This window comes from Amyelois transitella, chromosome 7 (assembly GCF_032362555.1).
Source record: "Amyelois transitella isolate CPQ chromosome 7, ilAmyTran1.1, whole genome shotgun sequence".
NCBI classification, from domain to species: Eukaryota; Metazoa; Arthropoda; class Insecta; order Lepidoptera; family Pyralidae; genus Amyelois; species Amyelois transitella.
Window position 1 is genome coordinate 4,392,387 of NC_083510.1, and position 11,980 is coordinate 4,404,366.

The 11,980-nt window shown below is 33.6% G+C and overlaps 1 protein-coding gene across 1 annotated transcript; it reads left to right on the top strand.

Moving 5' to 3' along the window:
• The first annotated feature begins 6,236 nt into the window (after positions 1-6,236).
• LOC106131912 (uncharacterized) lies at positions 6,237-9,859 on the top strand. Its single transcript, XM_060945104.1, has 6 exons — positions 6,237-6,257; positions 6,518-6,934; positions 7,855-7,994; positions 8,410-8,659; positions 9,163-9,492; positions 9,575-9,859. Exons 1-6 carry the CDS (start codon positions 6,237-6,239, stop codon positions 9,857-9,859), a joined length of 1,443 nt encoding a protein of 480 aa, XP_060801087.1.
• The last annotated feature ends 2,121 nt before the right edge of the window (positions 9,860-11,980 follow it).

The window sequence follows — 11,980 nt, forward strand, 5'->3', positions numbered from 1 at the left end:
ACAGGTAAAATCTTGTACAAACCAAGTTAATTTGATTTTATATTTTTGTTAGCAGGAAGAATTCATGTTTTCATTATTGTCTTAAAAAGTTTTCTTGCATGCACTCATACGGATGCTTTATCTATATAAACCATCAAAAAATCGATTTACATTAAAGCAGATTAACAGAATTATGAGATAGAAAATCAATAAGATTTACATTACAGTTTTAAAGAAATAAGGCACTTTGAAGAAATGGTGTCGCAGCTAAACGTAGTTTTTGCTTTGCGCAGATTTTATCGATCTTCAAAATATTACAATACAAATATCACGTCACATTATTATTCCCTATGTGAGAATCACATCACAATATTATTCCTGGAGACAGTGCGAATGTCCACAAGACTCGAACGATGACGGTCACATTTAGAGATAGAGACAGCTAATAAAATAGGCTTTCCTTTGATTTACTTTTACATTCTGTACGTAAAGAAGAACATCTAGCACACACTATGTTTTTTTCGGTACTCCCAGGTCAGCATGGATAGTAAATAATTATTTACATAAACTTTAATTGGTATTACGAGAAATACATCGTTAAAATATTTTATACAGCATTTATTATGAACACATACATAGGTATTTACTACAACTATGTTAAACGATTATGCGGTCTTTGACCTTTCACGTTACAAACATTGATGATTCATTCATTCAAGCTCGCGAAGATGATCTTGAGACGAACGAGACTTGTCTACGTCACAAACACGTCTGATGAGATAAGGTATCTTCGCAATACGATGGACAGTTTTAGAAAGTAAATCATAAGTAATAAAATTATACAAACTGTCTACCCCGCAAGGGTATTATTATATGAATTAATTAATTATCCCTTACAGAGCCAACAGTCTCAAAAAGACTGAAAAGCCACGTTCAACTCAGTGCCTAGAGAGAAACTTTATTGCCTCGTAGTAAATAAAACTTAAAATGTAAAAGCCTTTTTCTTTTTAATTTCATTTGCCATTAGGTAGATAAAATTCTACCTATTGGCAGATGAAATTTCAAAATGACTGTCAAGGGCGGTATAAAGGTTATTCAAGTTGGGCAAGGTATGGGCGCCTTAGGCATGATTAGGCATTCATCTCTTCATACAGAATAAAACGTATAAATAAGAACTGAAAAGTACTGGTTTAACCAAGATCCTGGATTGAAAAATTCAGGTTTTTACACGAAATGATTCTTTCCCATCTGACCTCTCTAACCTTGCAGAGGTACCTTCTTCGTAATGGATTATGGTAAAAGCTGCACTAGATGAATGTGCCTATTTCCTTAGTTACCCTTTACGAAATCCGCGGTAATGAGATGAAGATTGCAATTGCAATATAATTTTCTGTATAAGTGAATTCATATTACTGTTCGTGACTGTATCTCATCTTTCATGATTTATAGCGGCAAAAATATAATCATAACGTCATTTCATTATTTACGAGCGCATAAGAATTTATATATGGATTTTTTGCATTCAGAAATCAGGAGACAAGTAAAATAAATGAGCATTTAAGAATTTAGAGATCCGTCGGCAACCCAAACATTAAGCGAAATTAAAAATATAAGGAAAGCGAAGCCACGCCCTGAAACATAGTTACGAATGGTGCAATTAAAAATACCCAAAGATGAGAAAACGATAATTATATAATTACCTTCAGTGCAGCCCCATCTAATACTTAAGTTATCAAAATATCTTTCCAGAGATTTCAAGTACAAAAAGAAAAAGCACTAGTTGTATATGCTTTTTGATGTATCATTATTTCGTTTATCAAAATACATTAAGAATCATAGAGTATATAAGCGTCATTAGTATTTGGGACTACTATTAATTCTGTGGTTATGACCAACATACCTCTGTCTAATTCACAGAGCAGAAATTCAAGAAACTGTATACGGAACCCTGAGTGTTCGATTTCAATGAGGTTTGTCTGTTTCAATAATGTACTCGTTTGTCAAGAGTGAGGTCAAATTGATGACATTTTCAGTTGTTTATTATATCACTTTGAGTTTATGGTCGTTTCACAGTACATATTTTTTTGATGAAATTAAGTTTTAATGGTCAAATTATTTTTTTTATAATACTGTTTGTAATTAATAATTAGTTTGATTCATTATTAATACTAATTTATTAATACGGAGGAAATAAAAAACGTCGTGTGGAAACCCATGTATATTCAGGTAACCATGATTTAATAAGAGTAAAAATTCCTTATAAGGGTGCGGAGTTCAAACGAGAGTAACGCTTCATGTGAAACCCTAGTTCACCCAATCCAGGTTCAAAGTCAGGTGGATCTTTGATCTTCCGAGTGAGATTAGAGTAAACGCCAGGAGGGTGACTATTTGTAATAATAAAAAAGTAGGTTCTACAAAACTATGTGCAAAAATATAATATCTGTGAAGTACATCTCACGAAACGTGGCCTATCAGTCTTTTTAAGACTGTTGGCCCTGTCAACCCCAAAAGGAATATAGACATATATACATATAATCACGTTTATATCTCTTACGGAGTAAACAGAGTTAGCAGTCTTGAAAATACTGAAAGGCCACGTTCAGCTATTGATTACAATCCCAATCCAAGAACAATACCAATTTAATTAAAGTCCAAATAAATTTTTTATACTGAATAATAGTAGTCCTTGTTTATTCTAGGTCGAATTCAAAGAACAACTATTATAACTGATTCGTGAAAAATATTTCGGATCAATTATCCAGTTATGTGAATTGCGAAACTTAAACTTCCTGTCCGAAAGACAAGGGCAGCTTAAGGCTAATAAACAAGAACAAGATAGATATACATACATATATTTTTATTATTTAGAGCAACTAACGAATGTAAACTACATTTTTTCGCTTGTTATTATTTTAAAGTAAATTTGTACATTTAGCTTATCCTAGTGACAATTTATACTAAGTGAGTGATAGTCATATATCAAAAAATAGAAAATAAAGACATTTCTGTATTTTTAAATTTATTATATAAATAAATACTTATTTCGGCTTTACCATGTTATGATCTTTACTACTATAAAATAAAACGAGATACTAAAGTAATGGAGAACTTCCAAGAATTAGTCGGAACGAAATAATGATTCAGAAATTTCGTAAACATCCCTGATCTTTCAAACCAGTTGCAGTTCAAAAGTATGTAATATTGAACGTTTCACCTTATAAAGAGAAGATTGATCACCCCATTGACCGCGTACAATGAGACAAAATAAATTATTTTCAATTGTTTCCAACTAAAAGCTTGGGTGGCACATGGCTTGATGAAAATACCTCACGTTGATGAATTAAGGAATATTTAACAATTCAGTATAATTATTTCTTGGATATGAAATTAATTTATTTTTTGCTCAAAAATTTCTTTTCAATCTATACAATATTTCTAAATTCATTGATTGATCTATTGAACAGACGTATTTTTAATTTACGGAAGCATGAGCCTAATAACATTGATCCAAATACCGTAATCTAATAAATCACCAAAAACTTTGACAATAAACAAGCCAATGCATTATTGCGAAATGCATTAAAAGTATCTTAATTGGTCGCATTTGTTATAAAGAAAAATGTAAGACAAGTTGTTGACACTCGTAGGCGTCCGGGCGAACGCCCCGAGCAAGTGTCTGAGACCAAGTATTAAGATATAAGCGATTATATTTTTAAATTGTGGTTTTTAATTAACTCTAATTAAAAACCACAATTTAAAGTAAGAATTTATTATCTAGTACGTACTCACGTACTAGATAATAAATTCTTATTTCTTACGAGTAACAAAAGTAAGGATTTATAATCTAGATCTGTCTGTTTAAAAAAAAGATAATTTCAAAAATCTCTTCCAGAAGCACTAATCAGAAACTAAATCCTTAAACTAGCTATGATCCTTACTTATTTAATAAGAGGAATCAAAAATGAGTGAATGAGAAATTAAATGACTTTGAAACAGTATATCATTGAATAGTCCTGTTTAATTAATATATCACCAGGACAAAGTCACAGACACTGCATATTAAAAAGTCCTACTAATCCTCATATAGTCAGATGGCAAAGGAACATAGTATTTGGGACGTTTAAATTTGTGGATGCACCTAATGAAGCCTTTGAGCTGAACGTGGCCTTTCAATCTTATCAAGACTTATTAACTCTGCTTACCTGCAAGGGATGATTTATGTATGTATGGATAAATGCAGCAATATTATGATAAGACGCTGTCGGAGTTTCGGAGTTTCAAACTTTAAAAAGTGAAAAGAAATAGCCGTGTAAGACAATTGGAGAGAGTTGGCTAGCAGTGGCGCACTCTTAGCTATCGAAAATTAATCTTATAATGAAGTGCCATGTGGTTCCCGGCACCAATAAAAAAAGAATAGAACCACTCCTTCTCTTTTCCATGAATGTCGTAAAAGGCAACTAAGGGCTTATAAACTTGGGATTCTTCTTTTAGGCGGACTAACAACCTGTCACTATTTGAATCTCAATTCTACCATCAAGCCAAAAAGCTGAACGTGGCCAATTAGTCTTTTCAAGACTGCTTTCAAGATTGGGTCTGTCTACCGCGCAAAGTATATAGACGTGACTATATGTACATATGTGTGTATGTATAATGGACCAAGTTCAGTAAATGTAAAGAAAATATACAAAATGAGATTAATTTAAATTTGGATTAAAATGTAAAATTACCTCGTTCTCATTTAATTTCACTATAAAATTTCGCTTTCTCGTTTCACTTACACCAATCCGAAACCCTCGTATGAATACAATATAATAAAAACATGAAACGTAATGTGCTTTGACGTTCGCCGCTCAGTTATGCAGTTGTCCATGACCTTAAAACTAGGTCAGTATTACAGCCTTATGGACCAGTTGAAAGCTTTTAAGAACAGCTTATGGAATTGTTTTATCCTTTTAGTATTGTTGATGGTGAACATTTTTGATTACAAATATACATTAAATGACGTCTCTGTCCTTTAAAGGGTAGTCAGGAACATCAGTCTCGATAAAACTAAAAGACCCATTTCAGCTGAATAATGTGAATTGAGATTTAGATTGTCATAGGTGAATGATATCCACTCTAAAACTAAGAAGTTTTACTTAAAATTGAAAATCTCCCACTATTTTTATTAATAAACAAATTATGCCCGCAGCTCTGCTAGTAATGAAAAGTAATGAAAAGTCTCGTATTTTCTAATTTCTGTATTCTCAAACCCAAAGACGTAATACTTGACATATTTCTAGCTTCTAACGCCTAGTTGTTTCGCCTGAAATTCTGTCAGTCAGTTACCTAAAAGTTTTACAAACAGGTTCCCAGAAAGTAAGATGTTTTATAACTACTTATATGTCAAGCATTTAAATTTGGATTAGTAACAATAATGTGAGTCGTTCATTTCTTTCAATCTACTTCTCCAAATGATTGCAATTACATAACAAAATATAATCTATAGCAGACATCTATTGGCAAATGTTAAGTACGTCTGATACTGCTTTAATCACAAGATTATTAGATTGTTGTGTAGTTAAAACTTTATTTTCCTAAACTGCCTAATATTTTTTTATGAGGTTCATTGTTATTGGCATCTTCGGTATCTATAATAACCGTTCATTCGATTGCAAAAAAACTTAGAAGGTGAACGGCAAAGATACCCATGTAAGTCATGTAATAATTAAAACTATATAAAACATGTCATGTAATGTAATAATTAAAACTATATGAACCAATAAATTTATTAATTACCCAATCCACCTAATTATTAATGTAATTAAGTAAATTATAGATTGCTCAGGTCGTATGGGTCAGACTGCACGTTCCGGAAGTTTTGCCTTCAACAGACAATTACGTTAGAGTTATTCTATTACCTACATTATTATGATACTTTATCGCTAAGTTCTTCTAACAATTCATGTTATAATGGTACTGACGTAACAAGCAAAGAATAAACAATGGCTAGCCACAGCACTACTACTGGCGTCCGCTGATATCACTCGTTACGAATGCAAACACCAGTGAACTAGTATTGGCATTCATCATATTCGATTCAGTTACACTCAATCCACACACCTGAAAACGAAAAAAAGAAATGGTTCTTTGTTAAGTAACCTCCTCACCTACTTCTCATGATTATTGTATAACAAGTGACTTTTCCCTGTAATTATTCGTCATATAAAAGTGTATATTCCATATGGTGCATTACTTCCGTGGTGCACGCAGTGGAAATGGCAGTGATGCGGTTTGAAGTGAGTGTTACTAATTAAGGACTCGAATAATAGGTTTTGAAGAGGAAATTAAATTGCATCGCGTAAAGTGATATGTGGTTTTGATTGTAAGATTCAATACTTAATCTATCTTTAGGAAGGATTAAGGATCCTATTAATAATAAAGTGAAATACATTTAAAATTTAATCAAAGTGAATTGCTCCGATCCTTAAACATCATCAGAATTACGCGTAAGACAATTGAGACATTTTCTACAATGCATCATACTGTTTACTTTCAGGTTTCGACATTCATATATATTTTTATTGTATGCAGTGCATCACCACTTCCACCATCATATGGCCCAGATCAGGCGATACCACCAGAAACATACGTACATACAGCTAATACAATACATAAGAAAGACACTCCTGATGTACCAACTATTCAATATGCGCCTCTGTACTCATCTGACAATGTAATCAATCAAGCGCCAAGAAACACTGAAAATGTGGAAGTAAAAAAAACACATTTAGAACCAAAAATATTAGAAAGCAGTGACATTAAATTGATTTCGAGTCAGCAAAATTCATATCCATACATTCCAGGTCACAATATAGAAATCTATCCATATGTCAATCGTGGCTTAGGATTGTATGATGACTACAATAGTAAACCAGAGACAACTTCTGAGGCGACAACAAATGCAAGTAATAAGGTAAGAAAAGAATGAGTACTGTCTTTTGATGATGAATGATGTTTTTTATTATCACAGTATATTTCAAATCAATATACGAGTATTCTAATCCTAATATTATAAATGCAAAAGTAAGTTTGTTTGTTGTCCTTTTACGAGTAATCTATTGTCTGATGAAGTACATCCACTTTCACTTCATCCCGGTAAATATATAGTTCCCGTTGCATTAACGAAAAACCCAGTTTGTAGGTTGCGCTAAATTTGCGCAGGTGAAGCCGCGGGTAGAAACTAGTTATAAAGATATAAAATATATATATATTTTATAAATATAAATAAAATCTAACAAGATATTGAAAGTTAAAAAGTATAAGTCATTGTTCAAAACAGACATGGATAATGCAACAATAGTAATAGTTATGTAGTTATAGTTACATCTTGCATATGATAGAACTAATTAGACAAACATTGATCTTCCAATCAAAATAAAACAAACTGACATCAGTGCATTGAGTGGCATGCGTATGATTCTCTCATCTCAATTATCGAAGATCTTTGTTATACCATTAGTCATGAGAAAGAGCCTAGAACTTTCTTTCAAGGTTTTATTTTTATATGAATACTTGCTAGATTGTTTGTATTATCACTAATTTATTTACTTCAGACTTTATCATAAAGTCTACTTCCACAAAGTTTGTCATCTTGACTTAGAAATTGAGCCTGGAAATCTGCTACCCATTATTACTGCGCTGCATAAGCCGAAAACTTGACTACTCTTCATAGAATTCGGAATAATATAATATCGTAGAAATGGCATGATACGGAAACATTATGTATCACAGCCATCATTAACTGCGTCTCATTTACCAATACAAATAAGTACAAGGCCTATATTATCTTGATTTCTATGCTAATCTGTTATATATTCTTGTTTTATATTACAGGCGAACTATCGCCGTGCATTCTCTGTTTTTAAGAAACCTGAAAATGAGTTGAATATTGCAAATTTACAAGAAGCACTTGATGTCTCCATACCATCAACGAATGACCCAGTGGTTCAATTTGCTAATTTACTAGAAAAAACGTAAGTTTTTATAAAAAAATATATTGATTATAATTAAAATTAAGATAGCTTGAAATAAAGAAATACTATAGAAATCGGAATAATAAAAGAGCATAGAAATGCCACATTAAACTCGAAACTATAAGAATGATGTCGTCTTGCAATTATCTGTGCAGTTGTAAAGCTGTCAAATAAATCTCAACCATTAATTGCGTCCTCGCATTGACAACTACTTGCCACTTTTATAGCTTTATATTATTTCGAATTCTATTAAATCTTTCATCGACTTCTCCGCCATATAATTCACGATGATAATAAATCATGTGCATCAACAAATATTTATCCTGGAAAGTTAGTGCAAAACTGACGAGAAATATGACATTATACAAAAAAAGACTAACGTACATAGTGTAACTATGTATTTCAAATATTTCAGGCACGTAGACTACAACGGAAAATCCGTCAACCCATCGTTGGATCAGCAATTTCTTACAAACCATGAAACACTACAGGATATCCATGAACTTACAAAACAAATCGAATCACAAAGGATAGTGGGTTACCCAAAAATGAATACTTTGTTATTGAATTTGGCAAGAGTTTACAGCGCAGGTTCACCGTCTTCAAACCACGTTAATTATTTAGAAATGACTAAAAATAATATTATTAGCAGTTTGCAGTCAAAAGTTAGAAGTCCAAGAATCAAATATTCAGATCGTGGTACTCGAACACGTTTATTGCCAATATTATTTACAAATTCCTAAATAATAAACAACAAACAAAACCGTATAATAGTTTTACATTTTTATACTTCCGTTGTAAATATATTTTTATATAAATAACACTAAGCAATTAAATATTTTTTTAGAAATACGTATTTTTCTCTAGAACGTTTTGACTTAATTCATTTAAAGATAAAAACAAAAAATCCTAACTAAGACCAAAATTATAACGAAAGTGACTCGCTCGTAGTGAATGGGGTACAGATTTGGCAAACTTACCGCAAGGACGATGAGTACGACTACCTTATCTAAGCCTACGTTTGACACACTATAAAATCAGGACAAACAAACTCTAACAATCATTCACTGTCTGTGCGCAACAGAGAAACAATCAAAATGTTCTCCAAAGTAAGTTGTGCTCGATTTGATATAATTTGTTTCTTGATTTATAGAAGCTTATGACATAGTTATACTTCATATATTTTTCACAGTTAGTAGCCCTGTGTGCGTTGGTGGCAGTGTCCCAGGCTGGTCTCCTGCCTGCGCCTGTACACTACTCCTCCGCCGCCGCCGTCTCCTCGCAGAGCATCGTGCGCCACGACCAGCCACAGGCCGCCAAGCTGGTGGCTGCCGCTCCCGTCTACCACGCCGCCCCCGCACCAGTCGCCTACCATGCTGCCCCCGCCGCCGTCACCTACCACGCCGCTCCCGCTCCAGTCGCTTACCACGCCGCCCCCGTCCAAGTCGCCTACCACGCCGCTCCTGTCGCCAAGGTTGTGGCTCACGCTGAGGAAGTCGTAAGTTTACCTTCTCACCACTCATGCAATATAATAAATACCCATATATATTCAACACTAATATTAAATATAATTGCTGCAGGCCTACCCCAAGTACGAGTACAACTACTCCGTAGCCGACGGCCACACCGGCGACAACAAGTCCCAGCAGGAGGTGCGCGACGGCGACGCCGTGAAGGGCTCGTACTCCTTCCACGAGGCCGACGGCTCCATCAGGACCGTGGAGTACACAGCTGACGACCACAACGGCTTCAACGCGGTGGTTCACAACACCGCCCCCACCGCCGCTCCCGTCGCCATCAAGGCCGCCCCCGTGCTGCTCAAGACTGCCTACGCCGCGCCCGCGCTGCAATACTACCACCACTAGATCTCCACCAAAGTAGTTAGACCTCTAAATAAACAAACTTAATTTATTATATTAAACAAGTCAATTCAAAAAGAATATTTGTTTTCTTAATTAACTTTTAATCCTGAATGAATAATCTACAGATTTTATCATATTTGGTCAAAAAAGTTAGAACAGTATTTTAATTTAACAGTAGTTAAATTTATTAGCAACTCATATCATTACATATTATAAAAACATAATGAATTTTCACATGATGGAAATGCTCTAAAATATGAAATGTAATCTAAATGGATCTTATATAATTCGGTCGTAAAGGTGCACCTAGGACTCCTCTTCAAAAAGGTGAGGATTTAATCGGGGCTAACGCCAGGAGGAAGAAGATCCTTCCTATGGTAGCTTGAGTCTGGCTATGACAAAATACAGTAGAGGGGAATACGATGCGAGAAATATTTCTTATTTTTCATTGTTTTAAAAATCCACAGAATGAAAATAATAAATGGCCCTAAGTATCAATTGTTACTGTACTCGTACCAACAAATGTAAACGAAAAAGTCTTAAGATGTTGGAATAAAATAATGTCTCAGTTATTCTTTAGGATGTTATGGCTATCACCTATGTTAGGACTTAAATGTGTCAATAGTTAATTGAAACAATACTAATAACTGAAGTCCAGCGGACTAAAACAAAGTGGTAATTACTAGTGTATTAATCATTTCTAAGTTAATTAATGTAGTCTAACAGTAATAAGCTGTTATTACTGTTAGACTACATCATTATTAATATTGCTGTCGGACATGTAGGTGATGATGATAAAAGCTATACCAAATCTGATCACTTGAAGGCATAGCAGCAGAAGACATAGCAAGAAATAAGTACCTTTAGTAACGGGTGATTTTCATTGGTTTTTCATTCCATTTGGTCATTCACAGTAACGTTCCGGCCATTGTCGTCTTTGAAAAAGTAAGGGCGCAATGCACTCTCTTAACCGAGCGTGCATTTTGATAGTAAAATTGAATAATTTGCAAGCGTTGTTCGTTCGTAAGTCGATTCATGGTTAAATTATAGACCAAACTAAACAAGTTTGACAATAACACAAGAAACGATTTACGCGTGATTTGTCAAAAACAGTGGTGCCAAAAAGATACCAGCAAAAAAATCACCCGTCATACGTATATCATATGGGCTACCAATCAACTTGGGGCGTAAACACATTTTTGTATCTGTGTAACGCGATAACTTCCGAACCGTTGTTCTTATTTTGATAAAATGTTTAGTTTATGTAGGATTTGTCAACAATATTTATTAGATCATAAGGCTACAAAGCATCAGTTCATCGCGGCAAACAACTAGTTATACGAGAATGAGTATATACGGTACTAATTACCCAGATTGAGTTAGCTCCGAAGTAAGTTCGAGATTTTAGTTACGAGAATAACTATATTTTTTATAATAAATACTCATATAGATAAACATGCCAATTAGAAAAAGTGCGTTTCTAATCATGCCCTGGCCGGGATTCGTTCCCGGGACCTCCGGTGTCACAGACAAGCGAACCACCGATGCGCCACAAAGGCCGTCGATTTGTTATGCGATAGCATCACTTGAATAAAAAAGGGCTCAAAAAAAATTTTTTTAATCAATAAATGTTATTATAGTCTTAATGAATTCCTTAATGACAGGGTAAATTTATAATAGTAATGATAATATTGACAATTAATTTATTATTTCTTAAATTTATATATATATTTCCTTTTTTTTATTGACGGTTGCTATAGTTCCTGTATGCATGTCATAATATAATATTGCATGTATAAGTTAATATTTTGTATGCCGTATGGCCAAACATGTTCAGTCACAACAATATGCTTCATCTGCAATACATGTATGTACCCATTTATATGTATGTAATGTAACATGCTTTACAAATAAATAATCTTGAATCTTGAATAAATTAAACTCAAATAAAATGAAATAATATTTTAGATAGTTTCGCTAGATCCATCTGTAGAACAAAGAACGGAATTGTTCTGATTTCGTGTATGTCGTTAAATAAAAAGGTTGTAACGAAATCAACATATGCCAAAAATAAATATTGATAAGGTCAGAAGAAAAGGTAAAACTTAAATTTAGAAAAAGATT

What these genes read in the sequence shown, in the direction of transcription:
- LOC106131912 (XM_060945104.1), top strand. Translation starts at nt 6,237, where the DNA reads ATGGCAGTGATGCGGTTTGAA. An exon ending in CAACAAATGCAAGTAATAAG is followed by an intron (nt 6,935 to 7,854) that starts GTAAGAAAAGAA and finishes TTTATATTACAG; the next exon opens with GCGAACTATCGCCGTGCATT. An exon ending in TTAGCAGTTTGCAGTCAAAA is followed by an intron (nt 8,660 to 9,162) that starts GTTAGAAGTCCA and finishes CTTATGACATAG; the next exon opens with TTATACTTCATATATTTTTC.